Genomic DNA, 27,992 nt, shown 5'->3' on the forward strand with positions numbered 1-27,992 from the left:
TAATATTCAGTGCATACTGTATCTGCAAGCAGTAAAAGATCTGTAACGTATGCTTTAAGGATACAGAAGATCTGTAGCTCTGATAAAACTGGGGATACCTGGTCCCAAATATGTAGAACAAAAGGAGACTCTTCTTCAAGGTATGACACAGACAAGAGTGAACAAGTGAAGGAAGTCAATAAGAAGTTTTACAGTAATATCAAATAGATCGTTATTTCTGCAATGCATATGACTTCACTTGAGTGAATCCTCTGTGTATTTTAAGACCACGGTTTTTAAAGGATTCAGTTGGATATTCCCTCTATTCTTCACCCCAGTGCTCTGAGCCATAGCTGGCCTGGGATTGTATTACAGGCTTTTCTTTTTTTAAACAAAAATTTTGCTCTCATTTAAGAATTATATTGACAAAATAGAAGGAAGAGAGACTTAATTATCATATTTAGCATGCTATATCATAATCAAGACATAGTACTGTCATACAGTTCTAAATCACTTTTCTCTGTCACCCACAAAGACCAAATAAACCAGGAGTGTTGATCCACAGATAACAGTTACCCATTCAGAAGGCATTTATTGGATTCTCTCCCATCATCCAACCTCATAAAGGTCAAATATAAACTTCCTAAGAAAATGTAGAAACAAAAATATAACTACGAACAGAGCACCCCAAAACCATAAAAATGTACCTACCTCTGAATACCCGTTCATTTAAGTCCATCTACATTAAATTTTCATAATACCTCAGCTGAACAAGCCCTTTAACATATTTAAGAGTTGAAGGGTACAGTAGCTCAGATTTCCAATCTGATCCCTCTCTTGCAATTTCTGAGCACAGCAACAAAACAGAAACCCAGATGAAATGCAGAACCTTTTTTTTCTCTGAAAAAATCTAATAAATTTTATAAATACATGTATTTCAGCTGTGCAGACTAAAGACTCTTTGCATTTCCTCAGCCAAGCACTGATAATGTTGAACAAAAACACAGTTTCTGTGAAAATATCATGAATGTGGTAGCTGTACATTCACCCCAACTAGTACTTTTTAGTTGTCTTTATGGCATTAGTCCAGTTCTACAACACATGAAAAAAAAGAATAGTCTCCTTTTTTGTGTGTCTTTCCACGGGCAAGATGACAATTGGTCTGGTATTGGACAGTAGTTTAGTACTAGTAGTAGTTTGGCCTTCCTCACTGTGTGTCTTTCCAAACCATACTGAAAGAAGTAAAAAGAAAGCTATGCTGAATTTTTCTCAGCAGAAGTGAAGGAGAGGATTATAAATTGCTCTGCAAGCTCCCTTGACTTTAAAACTATATCCGATTTTGCTCTTTTACATCTGAGAACTGCATTCTCTGCTAACTGGCGATTTGTCTCAATGTTTCGTGTTTCCTTAGCTATCATCCTCTGCTACTCATGCTCTTTCCTATCCCTCACACTCAACCATTTTCTGTTATCTCTACCCTTCCCAGTACCCCCCAATTTCTTCATGTATCCAACGAATTCTCTCCTTCCCTGTTTCCCCTGGATATTGCCACAACAAGTCTAAACTAACAAAAAATCAAGCTGAAATTAACACCTAACATAACCGATAGGTAGGTATCTGTTTCTCTGGTACAACTTACCAGAGAAACATGGTGACTCTTTATAAATTAAATAAAATTATAGTATAAGTGATTCTGCTTAAATCTTTGGCAAAATAATAATTATAATAATTCATATAATGAAATATTTGCAAAAATTAAGAACCTTAGTTAGTTTTAGGTAGTTTTTGATGGAAGTCTCCTTCATTGTCCACTTGTTTTGTAGTTAGAAATTTCAATTGCTGCCTTCAAGAACTTAAATAAGAAATCAAAGGCCAACGAGGAAAATAAAAACAGTCAGTTTAAATGATGTATCGACCAGGGAACCATAAGGTAAATTGAGATATATACACTTACGTTACAAGTAACTCATGGCAGTCACAACTTCTCTTTTCTCGTATAGAATCAATACGTGGTTGCGCTTCTTCAAGGGAAGCCAAAGTAAAACATATCCTTTTGGAAAAGAGATCTTACACACAGAATAAACAACTGAAGAACAAAGTAGATATTAATAAAATATATATAATAGTTATTTTCACCTTCAGTTAAATTGTGCCCTATTTTATAGTGCTGAAATCGAAAAATCTTAAAATAACAACAAATCCCCAGGCATCTACTAACAAGGGTACTATAGAGATTTAGAGGCCACTAGTGATTTCTAGAGTGCTAGTTTGCGTACCAGCATCAGACTGATGTTTCTGCATTGAAAACCTGCAGCCGATCTTTCTCATATTATTTTGGGTTTGTTATGTGTGGTGGGGAGAGTATTCTTTGCTATTGCATTAGCACTCCGAGAGCTCAGTCAAGATCAGGTTTCATTGTTCAGCACAACAAAAACATACGCAGAGAGCAGTCCTCCAGCTCCTGCAAGCAAAGACTCCCACCGCTCATGTTCACTATTTCAGATGCCCAAGCCCCACTACAGTACCTGTGTCTGTAGTATATGGCAGGCAGCAACATGGATTAGCACAAGCTCTCTGTGGGCACAGGCCCCCAGAGCCCTATATGCACGCACCCAGGTGGGAAACAAAGACACCAGGTTTTGACAGCAGATTTAGAGGCGGCTTTTTGCTTATTTTTAGTTCAAGAATATTATGCATCGATTAGAACAAACGAAACCTATGCAGTGAAGCGTTCCAGAATTCTCCTGGTTAGGTCCTTGTGGCACGCCTTTTCAAGATTCCAAGTTGTTTCAAGTATTATCGCAGAGCAAAGATACATGAAAAAATTCAACTGTTGTCTTCATCATACCAGCAGGCATGACATATGTTCCATGTGCAATCTAAAACCACAGAAACAACTCACCAAAGCTAGTATGTAAAAGCATCTTGGCATAAACCCTGACCAAAAAGCACCATTTAAAAACTACAAGTCAGATAGGCAGGGCTTCTCAACACATACCATTTTTTTGCAGCCAAAATTCCACCCCTCCTACACCCTTTCCGATAGAGTTCTCAGCAGCAAAGCAACTCACTCTAGTTACTAGATCTACAATGCTAAGACCATTTTTTCTTCTCAAAGTCATTTAGAAGGATAGGCAAACTAGACTAGGTTAAAAACAGCAAGTAGAGAAGAATTACGGGGCTGAATTTTCACACAGCTATAACTAAACCTTTTAGCAGGATGGATTAGTTTGCCATTCCTCCGAGCCCTGAAGCTGTACGCCTGGAACTGTGACAGGGCAGTATACGGCTGGCACAAAGACGCCATCTATCCTCAGTGCACAAAAATTCTTGAAACAACCTGATAGCTCATAAAAAAGCAACAAAGAGGACCAAACAGCAAAGGCCAGAATATTTAAGACATATGATTGATTCATTTGGTGCACTTGATCCCAAACATTCCTGTTATTCCTGAAGAAGATTCCAAGGAGAGAAGATTACAGAAACTCTCCTGGTGGCTAGGAGAAGAAATAAATACATTCCCTATAAAGCAACCTGATTCTGAAAGTAATTTTTAATAATCTTTCTAGCAATACTTTCTAAAACCAGGTATTTTTCCTGTCTCACAAAAATAAGACCATTTTTAAGATGTCGATTTAAACACATTTTTAAGAGTTTGCACCCGGTTATTTTTCATCTTTCTTTACTCTTTGGGAATTATGAATACGTGATGCAGTGTTTTCCCTATATTTAACTCATCCACAAACAGATGATTTATAGTTTGTGGTTCAATACTACAAAAACATCTCAGTGTGGACTCATCAATAAAGGAGCTCAACTCTCTCTTTTCCTATATTTTACATCCTGCCTCAGGCTGAAGATCTGGAAAGAAATTCAAGCACGGAAGCCTCTTACACTGTCGAACAGTTTCCCTATGGTGGTAGTGAATGCCCCAGAGCATGAGTCATTTATAACTTCTCCAGGAACAAACAAACAAAAAATATGTAACAATATACTCTAGGAAGTTATCTTAACCTCACAAGGGGCGGTTAGGCAAAATGCTCTAGTATGACGTTTCCACCTATGATGCCTACGACAACAAGAAGAAACTAGAAAATAGGACCAGTCGTCACGTATTTTCCATCTGAAACATTCTTAAAAGCAAGAGCAGCAGATGGTAGGCAAACTAGGATGGGATTTTTCCTGCAGTGTTTTTTTACAGTCAACAGTAGTTGTTCAGTTCCCCTTCCTCTCAGCTACAAAAAGATAGATATCCTCTCGCAAACAGAGAAGATCAGGTACTGGTTAAAGATGTGTACAGTGTGACAGAGGCAAAATCAGCCAGTCTGGTAATAGCTGTCCTATACTGTAAGTTCCCTGCGAAGCGTTGTGAAGATACTGGCACAAAAATCTGCACTGCATATTGCTGCAGCATAATTAATTAAGCCTGACAACACCCCTGTGAAATACAATAGGTCTAACCGCTAAACCAAATCATCCTTATAAACATCCAAATGTCAGCAAGTGAATTTATGTCAGATTTACTATTCAATCACAGAAAAAAAAAAATCACATATAGCTTCAAAAAAAGCACTTTAAGTAAAGCTCTCTCTTATATTTTTGAATAGTAATAAAGAAATCAAAGGTATGACAGCCTTTTACAGGGATAACACCTCAGAACATTAGTAGATAAATCTCTGAAGAGGTAAGAAGTATTATCAGGATTTCCAGTTGCAGAATCATACACTGTACTTGAGAATTCTCTGACACTATACATAAAATATTATAACTATTAATTCATAATGACAATCTAAATAATTAAAATAAACCCAAATCTCATTAATAAAAAGATTTTGATAGTTGGATGGGTTAGGTGGTAAGGCGAAATGTGCTTTATAGGATATTATGCTTTTAGGATCAGGTATCCCTAATAACACACAACGAGACAAACACGGACATGTGTTCCAAAAGTAACTCCTGCTTGGTTCTTTATGACTTTAGCTTGAAGGATTTTATTTTCTGTATAATCTTTAAAGTGGAAGTGCAGTCACTAGCCGCTGGCTGCACTGTTTATCATAAAGTCAGCTCACTTAGTGCTGTCCAATTAAAATAAACTACAGCTGCAATGTATCACTATTTTTCTTAAGTATCTGAAAATATTCCTGCAAAGCCCAACCTCCAAAAATAAAACATAAATAAAAAGCAACAGTTCACTTGGCAACCATCTAGGAGAGGATGTTTTGACATTATTTTCATGTTATTAAATGCACATTTTCCACTTAAAACCAAGAAGCTCCTGTCACAAATGATTTATATTTTAAAATACTTTATATGACATAAGAAAGGCATATAATGGCTTGCTGCTGTAACCTTTTAAAATAAAATATAGGAATACAAACAATATATTTTTTCCTTTGATAATTTCTTTGACTATTTTGCTGCTTATTGTGACAGACAGACACCATTTCAGTGCTAGCCAATGTAATACAGTAGCATTCAATAAAATGTCCAAACTCCGTCTGACTTCCTACAATATGTTTACTTAATTTTAAATTACTTTCCTTCTATTGCTCTCTTCTGGTTCATGCCCAGAAAAATGACAGACTATAAAACTTTTCTTTATCATCTTTTAACCAACTATGGTTTCAAAATGATTTGTTTACGTACATTTAGGAAAACCAGGGTCTCATGACATGTTTGCATGCTTCATTTCAAGCATGATGAAAGAACAGGAAATAAAGTACAAACTTTTTCTTTGTTACTGACTTTGTTCTAGTTCTTCCAGACATCACACTTCTAAACTCAGGCTGCCACCAACAGACAGCATACAGACAAGAGAAGGTGATGTTCATCTGCAATGCACAGACGTAAGGCAACAGTAAGGCCCCCTTCACCAAACAGCAACTAATGAATATATATCAAATAAAAACAACGTAACTTTTATATATTGTGTAAAGTACCTGTGCAGAAGATTTTGGGGTGGAGAGCACTACAAAAATTACACAAACATCTTGAAATACCTATAGAAAGTCTATAACTAAAAGAAGATTTTGTGTGGCAGGAGATGCACAGATTTTCTTACAGACAATTTCTAAAAGTTAGGCTGTATTTAGATAAAGAACAACACTGCATCTTTAAGAAAATGTTATTTTTCCTGAGGCCCTATCAAGGTAAATTTCATCAGTATTCAAAGAATGAGCAAAGCACTTCAACAATTTATTTCAATAAAAGAAGACTTAGCTGAAAGGAGTATAAATGATGAGAACTTGCTTTAAACTGATTTATTCCCTGCAGCAATAAAAGGAATGTTTCTTCACTCAGCTGTTTAATATGCAAATATGCAGAGCATCCAGCTTCTGACAGCACATCATTAATAAAACCTTGCACTAAGCAGAGCTCCCGATATTTCATCCTGATGAAAATACATGATGATGATTTTAGACTGTATAATTTCAGAGTTGGAACAATGTACTTCCCAGTGATGGAAACTCAGCAATCCACAGTTCTAGCATAGATTTTTTAATAAGTTAACCTATTTCTGTAAGAGGGAGACATCTGTTTACAAGAATTGTGAATACGGAAAAGCTTGTCACCAAACCTCCTCAACTGGACAATCCAAACCTTAGTTTGGGAATCAGTACAGAAAGAACCATGTTATTTATAGAAGAACACAAGAGTTGATTTCTTTTTTAATCAACTCATTCCTCTCTTATTTCCCAAGCTTCACATGTTAAAAAAATTTCCTTTACCTGTACTTCTATCAGCCACTAAACAATCTGATGCATTTTCAGTAAATGTGGAAATTGATGCTATCCCTTAAAATGAATTAAAGCAAAAAGGAAAAAAAAGTCTATAATTTTACTTCTTTCCATTAAAATCTATGAAGATGAACTCCTATAACTGAACATGCTGTAGTATTCCACTTCTTGTTTTTGTAGCCAAATTAAGTAAGTACACATGCTTTTTCCTTCATTGCTTGTGCTAAAACTCTTACACTCTTTCCACCAAAGTTTTTAAAAAGGTTAAATACTACCAAGTGTTTGAAATAGGGAAAGGAATATTTGCCAATACTTTGCTCTGAAGTCTTTCCAGTCCAAAGTTGGAAATTGGAAGCTGTACAGAAACGTTAAATTTTTTAAAGCATCCCCTTGTGCAGAACTGATCCTAATGGGTGACACAGAATGTCCATTTCGCCATTGGAATTAATACTCACACAGGTGATGTTGATCGCTTTACAACATGGAAGTCTGAGAAGCGCTCATTTGCTTGCAATAGTAGGTAACAATTAAAAACTTGTTAAAGTCTGGTGGGCGCTTTTTTTGGCTGAAATACGCTGTTCTTTTGCCACTGTAGTGCTAGGTCAAATATAAAGAGATACCCCTTCTGCACTGCAAGAACAACAAAAAAAATGACTTTGCATTTTAATTCAAAAATATTTCTACTATGAATCAATCATTTAGTGTATTTCAAAGAAGTTTGAAGGATTTCCCTTTGAATCATTTCCCACTGGGTACCTAGGAAACAAAACATCTTCAGGGCTAAATTTCAGGGGAAGTCTTGCAGGTTTTCGTAAACTTCTCCTAGCCAGTACTTTACATGTTTCTGTTTTCTGTGCGTGGCAATACTCCCTTATAACTCAAATGGGATTAACCAATTAAACATTTCCCAGTAGTCTCTAAAATAGCTGCTCTTGGCATGTTTTTTGCATGGAACAAACCTCAGCGGGAGGATATGATAGAAATCTTGCACTATTTAAATATAGAATTGGGACATCAAAGAAAGGGTTGTATTGAAATAACATGGATAATTAAGGAAGTGGAGAACAGTAATAACTGATTTACATAAAATGCTAATAAGCCTCTTGACTTGTTCGGCAATTTCTGCTTTAGGCATGGTAACTGTGGGTTCAAATTTGTGTACTAATTTTATTTTAGTTTTTTCTTCCTTTTTCTCCCCTTATTCTTTAAGCTCTCTACAGCCAGGCCAGTCTGTACCTGGCACCAAACCTCTTCCGGAACAAAACCCCAAAGAAATCAGAATTTGAACATAAACTTGTGTAAAAGTTTTGTACACATTCATATCCACGCAGGCATACAAAGCACAAAGCGTAAAGGCCTTTAATTACTTGTCTGCACGCGTATGGATTCAGACTGCATCCCTCCTAGTTTAGCTCACTTTCATGTCATGCTGAATAATGTGTTACAAATGATCAATGACATATTAAAAATGTTAAATGCTCTTCACAATTACCAGGACTGAAAAACTTTGAAAACAAGTGGAGTGTAATGGGAAGAATGTGTTTCCGTGGTGTTATGCGCTACCCGGATGGGATGATTAGGGCACTGTACCAACACTAGAGGTTATAGCTATTTTACACTGTACCCTTGTGCCATTTGCTTCTGTGAAGAAATTATATGCTCTGAAATTCTTGTTTTATTTTACTCTCCTACTGATCTCTCCTCACAGTGCTACAGCAGCAGTGGCTTTGAGATGTGAATGTGAATGAGTGTCTGAGCTGTTCCTTCAGGACATGTCTGCGTATTGACCTTCAGCTTACCCTGTTTCCCTGTGAGCCCTCTAAGCATGATCCATCGCTTTCTCAGGCCATTCTCCCTTCACCCCATTGATGGGTTTCAGAGCTACTTAAATTTCAAAGTCCTGATGCGTTGCAGCAGTGGCCAGGGCTCAGCTTTGCTCACTTATAGATTGTACAAGGTCACAGTAAGGGAAGGGGAAAAAAAGCCAGAGCATTTATCAGGATGTATTGCTTTACTTTTTCTATCCATCACAAAGGCGATGATTCTATTTTAGTGAAAATCCATTGAACTCAGATCAAGTCAGATGGCTGTTATCATTGGAAACTCAAGAGCTGTCACACCATAATCGGTACAAATGAACACTGAAACGTGGGGCTTGAGGCCGCTTAATGGTCTTTAGTGAATTTTTTTCTGTTGCTTTTTAAACACCACAAAATCATTTTACTTAAGTGATTTCAATTTGAGAACACTGAGATTTTGTTATGCAAGCACAGTTGGTTCAATTACAGATGATCCGACAGCTATTGTGCAATTAAATGTTTTCTACCAGTGTGCCCTCTCCCCCGTGCACACGCCAGTACGTGCATGTAGACCACCCATACAATCATAATTATTTGCCTCAAAGCTATCCTGATTCTGGTCATCTTCTTCCACTTGTAATTGGCAACACCACCATGCAATATTAACACAAACTTCTGCAGCGATATTGCTTTGTATTTTGTGCGTGAGCTTTGGTAAAGCTTCCCTGTTGTAGATCTACCCCGTAAGAAGGAGCTGTGTGTATGCAGGGAAAGGGGAAAGCATGTCAAACTTCATTTCTCTTTCTTTTTCTCAAATCACAAATAGCTTAGTGAGTAGTACATTTTAATAAAAAACTGGGGATCTTGACCATACTTAAAGGAACCAGAAAACTTTCACTACACAGATATGGAATTAATGGCTATTATTCGGTATAATTACAAGTGTAATTGAACTGCATGAGAAACACAGTACACAGGAGTGCAAAGGAGCAGGGTATAGCCACCGTACCTGACAGAGAGTTCCTTCTTCCCTGCAGTCCAAGCATGCTAATTATTCTCATCCTTAGCCTTCATTCTACTTCCTACCACTTGTGACAGACTTGCCTTCTACTCACTTGTTTCGATTTCATCACATGCACATAAGACAGACCAGCTATCCCAGGTTCTAGGGGACCTTGACAGACAATGAAAAATGCCTCTCTAATTAAGAGAAAAATAGCAACAGACGACAACTTTGCTCCACAGAAAAACAAGCCATTCCACAAAATTGAAACCCCATAATAAAATAATTGCCGTCCAATTTCTGAAAGTAAAAAAACCAACCCAACCCTCTTCACTTCCCACACAAATCCATTCCCCAGACAGATGATTTACAGCACTTATTCAAAGTCAACATATTCAGCTTCACGAGTACTAGCAAATCTTTGCATTGAACACCCCTCCTCCACCACACCTACACAATATGGTACAGGGAAGACATGACTGTTATGTAGGAATGTCCTAAGCCACCTGGAGCTTTTTATTGTTTAAAACTATGTTTAGTTAGGAGGTTTTGACCTCCTCCCATGGAGCTAGAACAACACATTCTGAACAAGAAATACCTCAAACCGTACAAGATTTCAGGAGGGAGCAAAGGGACAAAGGAAACAATCATTTCCACTGAATGATGAAGAACAGTACCTATTTATTATTACTAATATTATAAAGCACACATAGCACCTTAGAAAGAGACTAGTCAAAGCCTGCTAGTTAGCTTGGCAGATTCAAGTCACCTGCCGCTGCCACATCCATGAGGCCAGCATGGCCTCTCCAGTCACCTACAACAGCTTCAAGGCTGCTCTAGTGTGGTTTCAGCTTCTAGTGAAGTGCAAAATTAAAAAAAGAATTAAACCTAGAGCAAAATGGACTCACGGCATGCTTCCTTCTCACCTGCTTTCTTCTTAGAGTAGCCAGTATACTGTGAAAAACATGCTTTTACATTTTGTAGTGTAGTGCAGTGACTCTCCTGCCTCGTAAATATGTCAGTCACTGGAGTGGAGTGGGGATCATGCAGCGGAGTTCTCTGTGCATCTGGACATTGATATATAAACAAATATTGCATATTTTGCCGGAACGAAATTTCCAAGCAAAGCCACAGGGAACACCGGCCTGTTGCTCCTCTCCATTCTCACCCATCAATGCTTCCAGAGATCCGGAGCAGGGCATGGTGAAGGCTGTGCACAAACTTTTCAGGAGCCCCTTTAAAACTTCTGCAGAGTGGCATTAATAAGCTTTAGTGTAATGGAGGATCAATCCCTGTGCTCTGTGCTTCAAGAAGCAGAAAATCTTAAATAGGCTGGTATTACATCTTCAAAACTCTTTTTAGAAACATTAAAACAAATACAATTTGGGGAAGCTCTATGTTTAAAATAGTATATTTTTCTTTTATGAGAAAACTACACCTTAACCTTCAGTCTAATAAAAAATGAAGATAATTTTTGTGGATATTTTAAATGTAGCAAGTAACAATTCATAGACTTTTAGCTGTAGTCACCTATGCATACACTGCACGCTCGGGGAGAGCATACAACACAATAAGAACTGTGTTATGATGTATTTTCAGCAGTGAAATATCTTGGGCAAATAACTGATTCACTCCTATATTATAGTGGATATCCAAAAAGAAGTAACAGCTAAAAATATGCTTAATATGCATCTACTGAAAAACTTCTTATCGCTCACAGATTTGCAAAATAAATCAAAAGACATCAGTGCCATTGCTGCTCTTTGCTCCCATATTTGGAGCCAGGCCAATGACAGAGCATGGACCGAGCCAGGGGACTCTTCGAATGATCCCAGTTAAGCAGAACGGTTTCTTCTTTGGTTCCTTCACTTGAACTCTGTTATCGCACAGAGGACATCTGAAGAGTAGGATGTGTTGTTCAGCTATACCAGAAATTTGTCCTCAACAAAATTTCTGATGTCACCTGTTTTTGCAAACAAGCCTTCTAGCTCTGCTCTACCACTTTTTGTCAACCATCTAGGTACTGGGCTATTGGCAAAGGAGATGCTGGACAAATCAGGCACTTGTATTTTTATTCTTTAAACCTCTTGCTTCCTACCCTATCCCAAACTTCTAATGCAGCTTTGCCTCCCACACGAGGGAAATATCTTCACCATTTCCAGCAACCCTGGTGTCTTCTGCTGTCATTTTGGGACAGCGAGCGACAGTGCGAGGCACTATTTCACACGGGCCTTTAATTCCTTTGAACATTTCCATCTCCTGCTGTACGGAGCCAAGAAATGGATACGCTCAGTTTGGGGTATGTGCTTCATAGGTCCCACTGCAGCGCAGCAAGGCCTGACTTCTCAAAGTTTTAATGTCACACCGTTTCCCAGAGCACAAGGGCCTATCCAGGTCTTACTTATTTTTCCCACAAAGCCAAACTATTAAAGGATACATCTGGAAAAGCCTGAATCTTTCTGGCAAACGGCATGTGGGCCCAAATCCTGACAATTCGGTTTGAGTACAATTGAAACCTCTCTCTAATTAGGTAATTTTAAAAAGAAAAAAAAAAAAAAAAAGGCAAGCAAAACAAACTGAAAGCCTTTAGTTTCTACTTTATATCACCAAAGATGTTTTCATCATACTGCTGTTACAGGTTGTGAATCTTAATTGGCTGATGTCAGTAAAGTGCTCTGAAATCCTGATACAGTATCGAAGTTACCATAGAAATATGTAATGCTTGTCACTGATTCACTAAATGCAGTCCATAGAGAAAAAGGAATAAAAGACAGAGCATAGATTCCGGAATGAAAATACACACAGCATTTTCAACAAGCCTAAAAAAATGAAGCAACAAAAAGTCCCTCTTAAAGAATTTTTGCTGGACTCAAAATTCACTGCGACTTCCAGCACCTAAGAGGTGCTTTTCCTTTTCTATGTCTTATACGTCTTTCAGGTATCGGCGGTGGTGGCTGTAGCAGGCGATGTAAAAGGGCTGACACCTCTGCGTGGGAAGGGAAGGTGGTGGACTGCCACCAGCAGCACAGCAGGCACTTGCACTCAAAGCAGGACTGACATTACATGTCCCCATCCCAAAGAGCAGCTTTATATTCAATTCCATCCACTGGAGATGTCAGCAAGGGAAACAAGGTTATGTGGCAGCAGCTACCATATTTTACCTATCTATATAAATACATTTAAACATGTGGGAAATAAGGTTAGGCGAGTGACCTTGAGGTATGGACTTTTAGGCTAGTAACCGTCACATAACTTCAACTTGAACACTGCAAGTGGGAGGAAAAACAGTGCCTGATACCGATACATCCACTATAAACATCCACGGGAAAGAATTAAACCTGTTATGTGCTTTAACAGAGCCCCTGTCTGTGAACTGAAGAATGCTTTTGTAGTGTGCTGCCTCATAGAGCAGACAAGCTTCTTAATAACTGGATGTTAGGAGAATTGAAGCAAAACTTTTATCTTTACTATTAAATCTCTCTTTTCAATCGCTAAGCTCCCTATGAAACAGCATAACAATGCTCCTATTAGGTAAGCGAGGGACAGAGTGGATGCAAATCCCCACTGAATTAACGTGCCTGCTCCTGAGTCAGCGTTGGGCCTTCCAGCGTCGACCTTGCCAATCAGCATGTCTGGGTTTTCCCATTTCCCAATGGCACAGGGCTCATCTTCTCTCTGAAGAAATCAACCCCAGTATGTGGCACCTCTCCAAATTAGCACCACAAACCAGGGTGGGTTTTAGAGTCGAATTAGCAGTACTAGAGCGTGTCCATTTTTCAATAACTTCTACAGTATTTAAACATAGCAAATTAAGGATTGTGGTCGTATAAAGTATACGATTAGTTTGTTAACACCAGATAGTAAGTAAGATGAACGCACCTACCGCTGGCTCCTTGCCAGTTTTGGTTAGCAGAATTAGGGTATGAACTTGGATCTCTCAGTGAATAGATGCTAATGCACGGGTGAAAGGTCATCAAAGCAGTCTGACTTCGAATATCCTGTAGAGGTACTGAAGTCTCTCATTCCTCCACTATCTTTTGTCCCCATCCGGTTTACCTAATAGATGATCCTAACAATTCACATTGGCAGTCCTTTGTAGTGTAATGAACACTATGTGGTCTGATGAATGCAACCACTGCACAGAAAACGTCAGTTCTTTCATTAAGAAAACCTTCCCAAGTTCATTGTATTGAACCAGCGCTCCAGCTATTAGGCTGATACATGACACAGTCAATTCCAGTTACACTTTAAGTGACTATTCATGTTCAGTGAATTCCATTTTTAAAGCTAATTTATATATGTTTGGATATTTACATGAATGCACATTTCTTCCAACTTACTCTTATATGCCTTTTTCTAAGCTTTCTGTTATTATAGTAACAGGGTGGGGGGAGAGGGAGGGAATCATATTTCCCAACAGATCCTGAAAATGCATAGCTGATGGAAAAGACACTGAAAACCAAATCAGCAGCTTTCTGAGAATATACTTGCATAGAACTCCAAATTACTTGTAGGTAAAATGAATTGCAGTGTATGCATTTATTAATGTTAAATAAAATAACTGCATGAATTTCTTTTAAATTTACTATTGTTATTTCACATTTATTTCTGAGGACCCATTTTCTGATATTAGCCAATATAGTACCTCCTTGTATATAGTACTACAATTAGCAGCATGTAAACTTTTAAAGCAGGTAATTAAAAAAGTTAAGCTATTGCTGCTACTGAACAGAAAGCATCAGTTCTTTCATTAAGAAAACCTTCCCAAGTTCATCGTATTGAACCAGGACTCCAGCTATTAAGCTGTGCGATGACACAGTCAATGCCTGCTATAGTATCAATTCAATTTAAGCATCTTTTTGTTATTGCTAGCTTTTCTGTACTTTCTTTTAACTGACTTTGTTTATTGATAATTATTAGAGGACCACTGGTTCCAAAAGATAGGCACATTTTCATTATACGTATCCTCTACAGCCCACAGTAGTAACAGTATTTCCGTACAGATCATGCTGAAGTCTTTGAAGCATTTACAGTGTGCACAGTTCATGATACAGTTCTTTAGACATAAAAAATAAATAAGGTCTCTTATTGCATCATGTGGATATTTAATGACAGAAATTTAGCTTTCCATCCACGTATTCAAAATGAACAGGCTGTTTACTTCTTTTGAAATATATTACAAAAATATATCTATTAATGTGGGTCTGTTTTAAATTAAATATAAACTATCAAGTCTACTTTTCTACAATGGAAAAAATAAAATTATAGTATCTTGACTTTACTAGGCCTAACATGTTTGTGGACTAAAGCTCTACTGTTTGGGAACTAAAAATATCTTTCTTAATACTGCATTTCATGAGAGAAATTACAATTACGGGATGCAGGGACTTTGTGCTTGATATACTTTGCAAGCGGAGAAGGGGGATGCCCTTCAAAGTTAGAGGGTAATCATTATTGACCTTGTGCATTCAAGACAGCATAGCAGGTTTCTATATAAAGAAACTTGCAGAGAGGTCATTGAAAGCACTAGAGAAGAGACATAAAAAAGGAGATAGGACAGAATACAGCCTCAGTTAAGCAGGTTAAGAATTTAACTATAAACAGATTCGGGAAGTAAAGACAAAAACAAAAGAACATTTTCTTTGTAAGTGTCATGCAAATTTATGGTTCTGCATTAAATGTTCATTATCAGTTAAGTAGCTTTTACAATGTAATTATTAACTTTTATAGTTTCTGCAAAGTTTTTTTCTCTTCTTTCCCTACACGCAGCATGAGCACACTGTGGTTTTTGAACAAAAGGGCATGTGCTTAGGGCTGGCACTCAGCAGGCGGGAATTTGGGTTCTGGTCTTCCCTCCTTTACTCATTCACAGGGTGTCTGTTAATCTCTCTTTGTTTGAATTTACCTGTCTGCAAAATAGGTACAATAAAACCACCAGACATCTCCCCAGGGTTATATGACACTTAGTTTGGCACTTCAAAAAGCACACTTAGTACAGCATTTTGAAATCACTGAATGAAAAGCATTATGTAATGAAAAATAAATTACTTTAGTATGATGAGGTTGTTTGGAAAATGTTCCGTTAATATGCTCTGGTTAGGAGTATTAAAACACTTGGGATAGACAGTGGATAGCTTTAATATGCTTTTTTCTTTCAAACAAAATTTTAAAATAAGCTGTAACACAGGAAAAGTTCTAGTCACATGTACTTTCTACTCCCATTTAATTAAATCACAGTCAGTATTACTACACAGTATTCACATACTTTCTCTTTTCCCCTCTAGATAAAGAATAAAGAAATTGAAACAGAAATAAAAAGACTGCGATCTTACTTTTTTACTTTTACAAACAGAGAAGACACAAACATGCTGACCTTTCTGTGACTTGTGCTATTTCTCTTCAACCTACAGCCTCATGATGGCTGTTAGGCAAACCTTTCTTTTCTATTGGGTCTTTCATCTCAAGAACACCAGCCTACCATGCAGCTAGGAAACTGCACTCTCAATACACTGAAAACCTCCACCAGAAGAGTCAATCATTCTTATTAATAGATGCCCACAGCGTCCTAGAAACAATCCACTCGCATGACTGTCCTGCCCCTTAAACTTCCCCTCCCCTGTCAGCCGATAGCACGCAGTTTCCCAAAATATGTTTCGTTTTCAAGAGATAGATTTATTACAGCCCTGTTATCACATTCACACCCTTCCTGAAAAGATAAAAATAAGAAAGACCTTACAAGAAGATGTTGTAGCAATAGCTAAATCATGAATGTTTGATAAGGAATGGCTAAATCCAGACAAATAACTGTTCAATCCCACTTTGTATTAGGCAGATAAAGTCATACAGGAAATCAATGTGCTCTATTGAAATGAAAAAAAGTCCAGCTTAGGGACTATACAGTATTATAGAAAATGTGACATTATAAATGGTCTGCTTCCCTAACTGTTATACAATGAGAAGTTGTATAGTTTTTATTTATTTTTGTGTTTATGAATGTAAAAGCGGGATGCGAAAGTCACTGTTTGTCAACAGGGCAAATGTGAGCAGCAGTGAAGTAGGTGAGTATTTATAACCTTTTTATTTTCCCACTCTTGAAGGGAATACATAATCCTCTCTAGGGATAAAAGGATCTTCAGTCACCCACTAGCCCAGGGCTCCTTTTTAGCACAGGCTGACAGATGTGCTAAAATTGTAAGTGAAGTGTTGTGATGTTGACTCCTAAAGCAGCGATCATTAAGGTTGAAATTAGTATCCCCTCCCAGCCATTCAAATGTTAAAAAGTTCTGACACCAGGCGTAATTGGACAACTTTACCTAGTGGGGATAGCATTACATTTTATCCTACTGACTTCTTTCTGCCTTTTTCATCCCTGCTCCAATTTAAATGAAGGAAAACAACTTTTTATACATCTTCCACTTACACAAAACAAAACAAAAATCTGCTTATGCAGAAAGACATCTCAAAAGCAGACACATGAGTTCACAACTACATATACAAGTAGTATTGTTTAAGGCTATACTATTTCAGCTGACAACAGTATTTTAAATAAGATGCAGTTAAAAAAAAGACTGAAGGAAAATATAAACAGATGTCCTAATATGTATTAGCATCTGCTGAAAGAAATTTCATTTGAAAATGTAAAATACACTTTTCTGGCTATATGTACTAATTAGTTACATGCAGTGTTAACATACTGTAATCTTCTGAAATAAAAGTTTCACATGTACTGTATTTACGTATACGTGGCTATATCTCCAGCAAGTATAGCAGTTGCTATAAATGGCAGTAAGTGCTAAAAGATACAAGCAATCCACACAATTAGATTTCAGGTCATTTAGATCAGTGTGAACTAAAAAACATGTTAATGTGCTATACACACTGCCACTTCCTCAAATATTGCTGAGTTCGACACATTAACTAATGGACCATCACCTGATAAATACTGGATGTGTGCGGACGAATAAAGTCTCAAATTGTCTCTACCGGCTCAGACCAAGATTTTGACAATGACACAAAACCTGCAGTGCCGTTGTACTATTGCACTATTCTTGTGCTTTGTGTCTAAAGAAAAATGAAGCATATGATTTAACACAGTCTTCTGACAGATCTGCCTTCTTTATTCTATGAGAAAAACTTAAAATGTAGCTCAAGGCCCACAGTGTAAGGTAAATTATGAGAAAGCTGACTGTGAAACCTAACCAGTGTTTTAAAATCAAATAAAATTCAATGTTTGTGAATGCTTAACACTTTGCTATTGAGTTAAATTCAATTTATAAAGGTTGATGAGCACATCTGTTTCTGGCATGAACAAAGAAAGTGTTAATACTGTGGCTCTCTCATAGTTCTCTATACTGCACATCGAGTAACCGGCTTCAACAACCTCACTAAGCCCTATACTTCATCTTTCAGCTGAACTGTGCATATTGCTTCATCTACACCGGGCTCCTGCCCAGGGCTACTACGCATCTTGATCAAACTACACTGGCTTCACGCAGAGAGCCGACACACCTACACTTCTATTACACTACCTTGCTGTGTTTCCTCTCCAGTATGTCACTCACACGTCAGGCTACTGAAGACTTACTGGGCTAATGCACAAATCTTGCTCTAATTAAAGACAGAAGACAAGCGAACGTGCACGACTAAGTTCTGCTTTGGCACTGTAGCACTGCAGCTGGGGTAGCGAGTACTGAACTGATTAAGAATTTTGATAGTTAATGATTCATTCTCAAGGCAATCGGTGGCCCCTTCTGTCCTACATCAGCTCCCTTGCCATTCAGCATTATTGAGAATATGGTTTCCAACCCTGAACTACTAGCTGACCCAGCTGGGACAGCCTTTTCCAGCCTGCGTTCTCCCACTTTCAAGGCCACTAAGCACTACTAGATGGGAGCATTTACACAGTGTGCACAGACGCTGTGCAACGAACAAAGATAAGATTCCTGCATCTTGGTTTTGAAGATATTCTTGCCTGTTTCTTTCATCTTGTAATTCAGTTTTTTTGACTTGTACTTGCCATGATCTGTCTCTTTAAGGACATGGTTGGTCAAATCCCCTTCTGTAACCTCCTTCAGTGTTACCCATCAGTTCTCTGGTCTTGCCATAACTGCCAGCTCACCAGAATTTACTTCTCATCCATGATCAGATTTCTATTCTCAATCTGTTTCTGTCTGGTTCGTTGCCAATTCTTTCTTTTAACTGTAAGAGTTTTATCCTACACACCCACATGAAGGTCCAACCCACAAATATCTCACCCCTTTTCTCACTGCTCCTGTACTCATTATGGTGAGCATCTTTGGTAAAAAACTTGCTTTTTGACAACAAATTCATCCTTTCTTCCACTAATAGTCTAGTCTGTCTATATAGAAATCTTCAGTTTAATCCAGTTTATCCTGATTCACTTATCAACATGTCAATGCTCACCCTAGATCAACTTCAAGATAGCCATTTTCAGTGATGACTTCCTAAATTTTCAAACAAGCATTTTCATGCTTTCTTTTATTCTGCTTACAGATCTGCCCACAAGCATTTGCAACATTATCTCATTATCTTTTTTCATAATCCACATTAAAATTCTCCTTTTCTTCGGTATCTAATCTTTTCTTTGGCATCAAAAAAAAATCATGCCTAAACCAGGGCCTACCATATTGATTAATATTATCTCATTATATGCTTGTTCTTTTTATCTATCTGTATCCCTGACTTTTGATTAACACTTAAATTTTAAGCAAGACGAACTTGGAACAATCTTTTTGGCTTATTTTGGATATTTATTAATATCGCTGGGTCCTCATCTGTGACTAACAATCTAGGCACTGCGCTAACGATAATTATCATCATCTTGTTGTTCCTTCTTTGTTGATATATAAGCATGTAAACTGGATTTTGTTTTCTGGGTAGGACTACCAGGGATGATTGTTAGGAGTTCTGTTTAAAGAAGAAACTCAGGCACTTTTAGTAATCATTTTCAAACTAAGGGTTGTAGTCTTTTGGTTTTTTAATGGAAATGAAGGATGGGAAAATTTTCAGGGTAACTGTCAGGAAAAACGGTTTGGAAAGTACTAATTAGAATGACTTTGTGTTATGTTGTCAGATAAGGAGCATCCACATAATTTTCTTTACTAAACACATTGTAAGAAAATAAAAGAAAAATTAATTGTAAATTCTGCTTGTATGTGTATTGACAAGGACACACGAGCATGAATCACCAAAGTGACAGTCAGTCTCCATAGAAGAGAGAGAGAAGAGAGAGAACATGAAATGCTAAATCTCATAGACAAATCTACCAAAGATGAGAGAGTTCAAGCACCAGTATTCCTCTCCCATATCTTCATGAGTTGGGGGTATTAAATTATCTAATCTGATGCCAGCACTTGGATTAAACTCTAATACATTGCCATGCACTAATTCTATTGTTAGGGAATGAAAGGGGAACAGAACATGCAAACACATTACCATGACTGTATAAACTGTATCTTTATTTGGAATAGGAATTATTTTAAGGACATCTGAAGCTCTGTTTTTCGTGCACGAAATCTGGGGTGTGAACCTGAAAAATTAGCAAAAGGGCAGAAAAGCTTGAAAACAAGCTGATTATGACAGTCCTATCAAGAAGAAAGTAAAAATGCAAATGAAATAGACATTTTCTAAATATAGTTTAATTTATAAATAAGACTTCACATCACAGATTTGTTTATCCTCATTTGGTGATAATTGTTCACAGCAGAATATATCAGAAAATTCTATAATAGGAACCACAGCCAGGAAACGTTAAATAATTAATCACCCTCCCAGCCACTTGCATTTCTGTTGATATAAATGACCGTATAATTCCAAACCCAATTATCACTACTTAGCCATTCCATTTTGTAGTTAAAATCCCACAAAATTAAAGTGCATCAATTGTTAATGGTAATAGACCAGACAAGGGATTAAAGATTATTTTAATGTTTATTTCCTGTCAGGAGGTTTTTTTGGCAGGAAGCACTATAGACAAAAGGCTACATTAAGATGAGATTCATACAATGTATTTAAATCTACTAACTTCTAAAAACCTTATGGTATAATTACTTGTTTAATCTACTTGTTCCCTGAAGATACCAATGGGGGTTTATCAAGCCAACTTCATTATATTTGCTTCATAGAAATCAACATATTCTCTTTAACTTTGCAAAAAGCAGTCAAGCTTACCATAAACACAATTCTAACAACAACAGACTTGAAAAAGGAATGGACTACATTAAAATATAAGGGGAAACAGATTACTATCAGGATTTTTTTGTGTCATATTCTGCTTGGTTTATCCCCTGTTACTACTGGTACTATGTATTTGCATACAAGATTTGGGCCTTGTAAACACACTTAAAACAATCACTTTAATACCAATAAAACTTCATTAATTACAGAACTTTTTTTTACCTGCCACAAAATGGTGACTTTTGTCCACTGTTCAGAAAAGTATTTATGCAAATACATTATATAGAGAAATCTCTTAGTTCAGAGATTACTTTGTTTTCTTAAAATGCTTTTTTTATCATAAGGCATTGCCAACAAAACTGATAAAAGTACTTTTTTGCATTAACAAAGAGGCTGGAACTCTGTAGAATTGGGTGTGAGGGCTTAGGGATTGGGGGGGGGCTCTTACAGTTTACTGTTTCAATAGGCGGCAAGAGTAGGCTGAATTTTATGTGCTTCAAAAGGCTATTCAACTGCATAAAGTTACAGACATGCATCCATATCTTGGGTCTTTTGTGATGAAACCATCATCACAGGAGCTGGCAGTAACCGTGCCAGTTATTTAGGCTTACACTCACATTACTCTGCACAACCTCTTTCATTTGATTCTAGTCTCTTTTCTGTATAAGCAGAAATCTACATATGTACTAAATAGAAAAGCCAAGTGGGAAGTATTTGTGTTCTTGTGTACATGCATTCCCTTCCTTGCCCATGCAGCAATACTACCCAATCCTCCAAAATCTCCAGATAACTTACAGCACAAAAACACTATAGTACTCTGTATCCACATTTATTTTTTTTTCTGCAGGAAATCCTTACCCTGCATATACCCAATGAAATAACACACTAAATCATGATACGAATGGCATGGTACATAATCACTTCACATCGTATCAATGACAGATACTGTTTCTCTGTCTGTTTCAAACATTTCGGTAGGAGCAGGTTTGCTGTTTGGCTAAAGTAGCCTTTCATTCTCTCTTCTGTCTCTTCTCTTTACAGGAGAGAAAGACAGCCCGGACAGGTCTGTGGCAGTAACACTTCGGTGCAGTCACAAGGAAGGGGTTTACAGCCTAAGAGATTGCTCGGGAGGGCAGTGAAGAAGTTCCTATCTAAAACCAGGATCACCTGCCAATGATATCACTAATTTGTGAACAATAAGTTTGTTAAATGCCCAGTGGTGTTAATAACTCAAATGTCATCAGAGGCAGGTATTGAGAAAGAAGCTTCTCACCGAGACATACTAAATAGCTGTTCACCCTGGAGTCCCAGTTGTTACATGGTATTACACTGATGATGGACATTGGGCATAAAGGAGCACTGCAGAATTAAAATTGCTATGTAAGGTACTTTTCCCTTATTTTCCTTGGTATGCGCACACACACATACACACACACCCCCAAATAAAAAAAAATTAAAAAAAATAGAGAGAGAGAGAAAGCAAAACCCACAACAAAGTTCAGAGTCCATATCTCTTCTGAGATTTGTGAGAGCAAGTAGACATGGTATGGAAACCCATTCCATAACCTTTCACCAACATAAAATTTACTGTGAATAAGGCCCTAAACCTCTACGCTCAGCTCTGATTTAAACCTCTGAAACCCAGCCTCCCAAGAACACTTCCATTCTAATAAATACCTCACCATGACATGATATGCTAATTACTTGGGGCTTAGGGGGAGCTTAAACAACCTATCCACAAGCAAACTCTACCACAACACTCACTCGAGTGGCCACGACAGGATCTGGTCTAAAGTAAGGATTCTTATTTAGGAGGTTTAAGATGTTTTTTAAGTTAAAGACATGCCAGCCATCCGAGCTTCTCTTCCCCAAACACTACTGCTGTGGCAAAGAGCAAAGCAGGTTTGGTTTTTGAGACTGAAAATTTCTCTGTAATTTTCTACAGTATTCAAGACTTTATCAATGAGAAGAATTAATCTAACCCGTGGCAACGAGACTTCCTTCAAAACTCTAATGTTCTGTATCTTTTATTTTTAAATTGTGGCATTAATAATGGTCTCGGCAGCAAGTGGAGAAAATGTGTGAAATATATGCCCTCTTTATAGATTTCCTGTTTCTGCAATTTCACTTGAAAAATGGCAGTGCCCTGCCATCTGAAGTTTTCAGTTTGTTTAACTCCAAGCAAAAGACAATTAAACAACTTACAGTATATGGTCATGAGACTATAATTGCTCACCAGTGCTACTTGTTGTGTCAGCTGCCACAATGAGCAGCAGCGTTTTAGTTTTACTAGCCTAGCAAGCCTGCCGGAGGTTACTGACTATGGCAATGGCCTCACGCTGAGAAGAAAGTATTTCATGAGCAAAAAAATTTCCACAGCATTCTTGAGGTGCTGAATCAGCACAGAGTAAAGTGAAGAGACTCCATGCTGGACAAGCGTCTAGAAGTACAGGGCATCTTCGAATCATTTTTTTCTTAGAAGCCAACAAATTAATATTTCATTATCTTTTTTATTTTCTCACACACTTCTTTACAATTCTCCCATTTTCTATAAACACTTTTTTTCAAAATTCCTGTAAGCAAATCTATATCCTGAATCTATACATCTTAGGTTATCCTCTGCAACACAGGAGTTTTATGTAAGGAATGACGTATCAGGGCTTTTAATAGGAAGTTATAAACACTTGAAGAATGGATGGTTTAGGTGAACTACAAAGAGAAATCTAGCCTTTCGGATCCTGCTTTGGGTAGAAATCATTCCCAAACCAAACTGACCAAAACGGTTCCCATTTGAGAGTTGTTCAATGCAGTTGTGTTTGCTCTTATGAAGACATTCTCAGAGTTAGCCCTATTTTGACAGTTGTAGACAAGTGACCTGCAGATCTGACAATCAGAGACCAGTATCTGCTCTATCATTATACCCTCTACTATCGGTTGAAATAAGAAAAAATAACTTAGACCACCAATGCACATCCAAAACATTGTAGTTCTCAGTCTAGCACACTCTCAGGACTACCTGTTATCCACATCAAAGACAAAAAGCACATCATTAACATCATTCTCTGTAATGGCAATGCAAGGGAATTCATATTAATGGTTGCTTAAGAGTAATCATGGTAGACTCTTGGCATTAAGATGAGGAATATTAATTTTCCAGAACATAAAAGCATAAATGACACCGACATCTCTATGCAAAGCCGACAAAAATCAATTGCCTAAATGCAATTTAATTCAAGATTCTTGGTATACCAACACAGAGACAGAACTCTATATGATCAACAAGATGAACAGGAAAACTGTACTTCTAAGACCACGTGTCATTGTCTAGTTATTCTTTTGGGTTTTTTTGGTATGCAAGAAAGTATCAGGGGTTTTAACGAATGCAAAAATAGAACACAAAGCATATGCAAAGTCATAATATAATACCTGGACAATGCGGCTTAAGAGTAAAAGAATGAAATAAATTAAAAGGGAGGAAAGAAAACCATTTAATATGATTATGACATTCAAATCTTACTAATATCTGTACTGGAGAGTAAAATAAGTTTTCACTTTCGGTTGAACAAAATTGTTTTCATAGATATCTGATTTCTGACAATACAAATAAATAATTGCATATAACCTCATAATCATTACCAATGTGCCATGTGACTCTCTCAAATGCCAGAGCAGATTTCTCAACGTATTGTCTCTCACTGACCTCCAGATCAAGTTTGCTCAGTGTCTGACTAAAAGAATGTTCTTTGGTTTTGTTTCTGCTTTTCTAAATAACTGCTAGCTCTACAAATTCATTATGGAAGTAGAATAAAATCCAATCCATTCTTCCATAGCTATGTTGGCTTAGCATCACCAAAGGAAATAAAACGCATTTTAGTTACTAAGGTGACCAGTTACAACAGTGATTCCACACAGGACTAAGATACAGTAAGATAAAAGCTGCCGGTTTTATGTGGTAATCCTTCTGCCTAGAAGTGTCTATTGAGAGACAGCACGCAGGAAAGAGCAGGAAGTAACATAATTTATTCAGCAAGAATACTATGGGGCACAAGTGCTGAAAAAAGGCTTACACATGCCCCTCCTGCCTAATTTTCCATTAAGCTAAAATGTACCCGTGAATATTAAATTTTTATTCCATTTTTCATACTCTTGCCTTTTCCTCCTTCTCGTATTTATTTACTTAATTTAGAATTTACTTTTGCTGAATAAATAAATTAAAAGATGAGGAACCTTTAAACAGACAACAGGCTCGGGGAGTTTTGCTACTGGCAAAAGGAGAAATTGCTGCTCATGGATGTAATGAGCAACGCAGAAATCTGGCACCAACACGGAACTCTGGCAGAATTCCTGCATTTTAGAATCATGGGATATATGACTTCATTTTAGTGTGTACAGGTTTTTCTTACAAAGTTGATTCTGTGGGGTTTTTTGCAGTTGGTTTTAGTTTCTTCTATCACCATGCCTCACTCAAACTATTACGTGTTCATCAGTAATAACCAAATGACATCTTCCCACCTCTTTTGTCAAAGTCACTGAAGTGTTCAAATACACCAGATTGTCAAGCACATATACATCATAAGACAAACTAATTCCTCGGCATAATCCTAATCAAACAACGAAGTAAATTCGTCCGACTAAGTTCAACTCTGTGTATTTTACTCAGTGGAGTAGGTAGTGAAATTTTCTTTCATCCTGGAAGACTTTGTTTTATAATTCTTTCATCTGGGATCCCAGGAAATGTTAAGATGTTAACTATCTGACAGAGTTCAAATCAGTGCCAAGTAGTTTATTACAGCACAGGTTTTATTCCCTGATTTCAGGGGACACGGACTTCTGATGAAAAAGGTGGAATAATTCTTGCCTCAGTGTGTAAAATCAAGATCAATTTAGTAACCCACTCCTCTAATACCGTATGTGCAAAGAAATAATTTAGACTCCTAGTTAATTTGAGTATTGAACTGAAATTCTGCAGCTGCTTTCTGCCAGTCCTGAAAACAGAAATTAATTTCAATGACCAAGTCGAATGGAGTGCTGCTCTGTCAGGTAATTAGTCATCGTCTTTTGCTACTCAGGGTCTATCACTGTGCTAATCCATACATAAACCCCAGTATTCCCCTAGTCACTCACAATCTAAAGAGCTGTTTAACTACCTATTTCTCCCATTCAATCCTACCCCAGATATCAGCTGCAAAATGAGCATTCTTTCATGTTTAGTTTTCTTCCTACTATTTACTGCCAGCAGAATTAATGCAACTGATTTACATTTTCTTTTTTCTGTTTGATCAAGTCTGCTGTTGATTAAGTAGAGCTTAAGGGAAAAAATTATACTCCTGCAGCTTTCCTACTTGACTTGCCAGTTTATTAATGAAAGAAGCAAGGATATTGATGGCCCAGAAACTACAAGTGCAGCAATTAAAGGGTATGTCCTTCCAAGCTTCTAATTAAAAAAGAGTTCTTTTGTATTAAAAGATATAGTTCAGTGTCATATTTATATCTAATTCTCACTTCTGCTGTTTTGCTTTTTTTCTTTGTTTATTCTTTTTAAACAGAAATCTACTGGGAAAACTTAGATCAGACAGAAGAAAGAAACTTTCCCTGACAACCATTTCTGGAAGCTTTGTTCCCAAACAACAGTCTTAATGATAAAACAACAAAAACACACCCCCACCCCCTAAATCCTTACAACAAGGAAATATCTGTTGATAAATACCACTCTGAAGGTAACCCTGTGTTATTTTTTCCTTGTGTACATCAGCAGAGTTTGTCCAACATTGGATTCAAGAAAATTGAAGATTTTTGATACAAGTCCTTTTGGACATATCAAGATAACCAGACCCTTCGCTCCTCCTAATACTTTCTTACTTAGTATCTGAATTCTAGATTCACTTTTGTCATGTGAGGTATCTATATGAACAATCTCATAGAGTTTCTTTCTGCTTCTTATCTAGTTTGATTTTGCAATTCCTCCTTCAGAAACACCTGAAGCTGTAACACTGCCAATATTTTATTACTCTGCTGAGTCAGTCTCTTGCACATTAATGGCACACCTTCAACATCAGAACTACAAACAAGACAAATAAACGACTCCTATTTCTGCCTAGGACTTTGGGTTTGTGGTGTGCAATTCTTCTGAACACGTGCCACAGAAGTCTAACACGTTCTGGCTGAGGCAAACTTTGCATGCGTGCACAGACTGACTCTACAGCACCTGCGGAGTCAGTGCTATGGCCAGTCAGCACAAAGATCGACCTGCCTGCCCCACATCCAAAACACCCTGCACACAGCTCAAAGTACAGCTCCATCTGCACACCAGTTACCTCTCCCAGATTCCTGCACAGCAACGTACTCCTCTCATTTAGTTACCAGATGTTTAGAAATCCCTGGGAAATTGGATTTAAAAATAGGTACGATATAAAAGTTATAATCTAGCATCCCATACAAGTAATGGCAGGTATTTAATGCATGGACAATGACTGTTCTCTGCACTAATGTTCAAGAGAGGAAGAGAAGTAAAACATCTTCCTCCTCCTGGCCTCTGTCCCTCAAAGCTGAGAACGGTGAGAACTGCTGTGATCAGATTAGGTAGGTAATCTTGTGTATTATCGGATTCCCAAGAGGCAGAGATAGGTGTGTATTTAAGGACAGTAAGCTTTTCTTAAAAGAGGTACTAAAGTGAATCACAAAATTTCCCAGAGCTCCCAGCTGGACAAAACAGCAATAAACAAGAGCGATTCTTCCGTAGGGCTAACAGGGTTAGCGATGTTGCTCTCAGAGCAGCTTGTGTCATCCACAATACGACTGTCCACATTTCTCCTTGAGCCATCCCAGACACACCGCTTTCTGTTTGCCTATTAATCTGAAAAAACCTTGTGGACGAAGCGGGGGGGGCAGGGGGGAAGTGGGAGTTGTTCTAACAGACCTTTTGTGATAGAAATTTCTCATCACTTCCAGTTTTAAGGTGAATTCATAGAAATGGTGACCCTCACCAGTACCACTTGAAAGACACAGAAGCTTTAATCTTTTTCAATGGAATCGGAAGAGCTCTTATCTCTCCTCTGACCCTTTTTCCCCTCTAGCCTTACACTCTTGGCACCATTGAAAAGTCAGAACCATTAAGTTGGTGTCAAGTGGCTGTGTTATTCATATTCTATTATAGTCAATGACAATTAACAGTGCCATTCAGAAAAGCCAAGTACTGTATTACACAATCGGAAAATTGATCTTATCTGAGGCTCAAAAATCAGCAATGTTCAGACCTCAACTCCCAGGCAAAAAAGAAGA

General features: G+C 37.5%; 1 protein-coding gene across 4 annotated transcripts in view; it reads right to left on the minus strand.

Annotated features, from left to right (window-relative positions):
- The window catches only part of WWOX (WW domain containing oxidoreductase), a 535,055-nt gene that overhangs the window by 261,764 nt on the left and 245,299 nt on the right, over window positions 1–27,992 (minus strand). The window contains exon 9 of one of the 4 annotated variants that reach the window (XM_075039976.1): window positions 19,974–20,067. The exons of the other annotated variants lie outside the window; for them this stretch is intronic. Coding sequence (XP_074896077.1) covers window positions 20,017–20,067 — 51 coding nt within the window. The 3' untranslated portion in view covers window positions 19,974–20,016. Of the gene's footprint in view, window positions 1–19,973; window positions 20,068–27,992 lie in introns of those variants that run through there. 4 annotated transcript variants of the gene reach the window in all.

The sequence above is a fragment of the Buteo buteo genome, chromosome 11 (assembly GCF_964188355.1).
Source record: "Buteo buteo chromosome 11, bButBut1.hap1.1, whole genome shotgun sequence".
In the NCBI taxonomy this organism is placed as follows: Eukaryota; Metazoa; Chordata; class Aves; order Accipitriformes; family Accipitridae; genus Buteo; species Buteo buteo.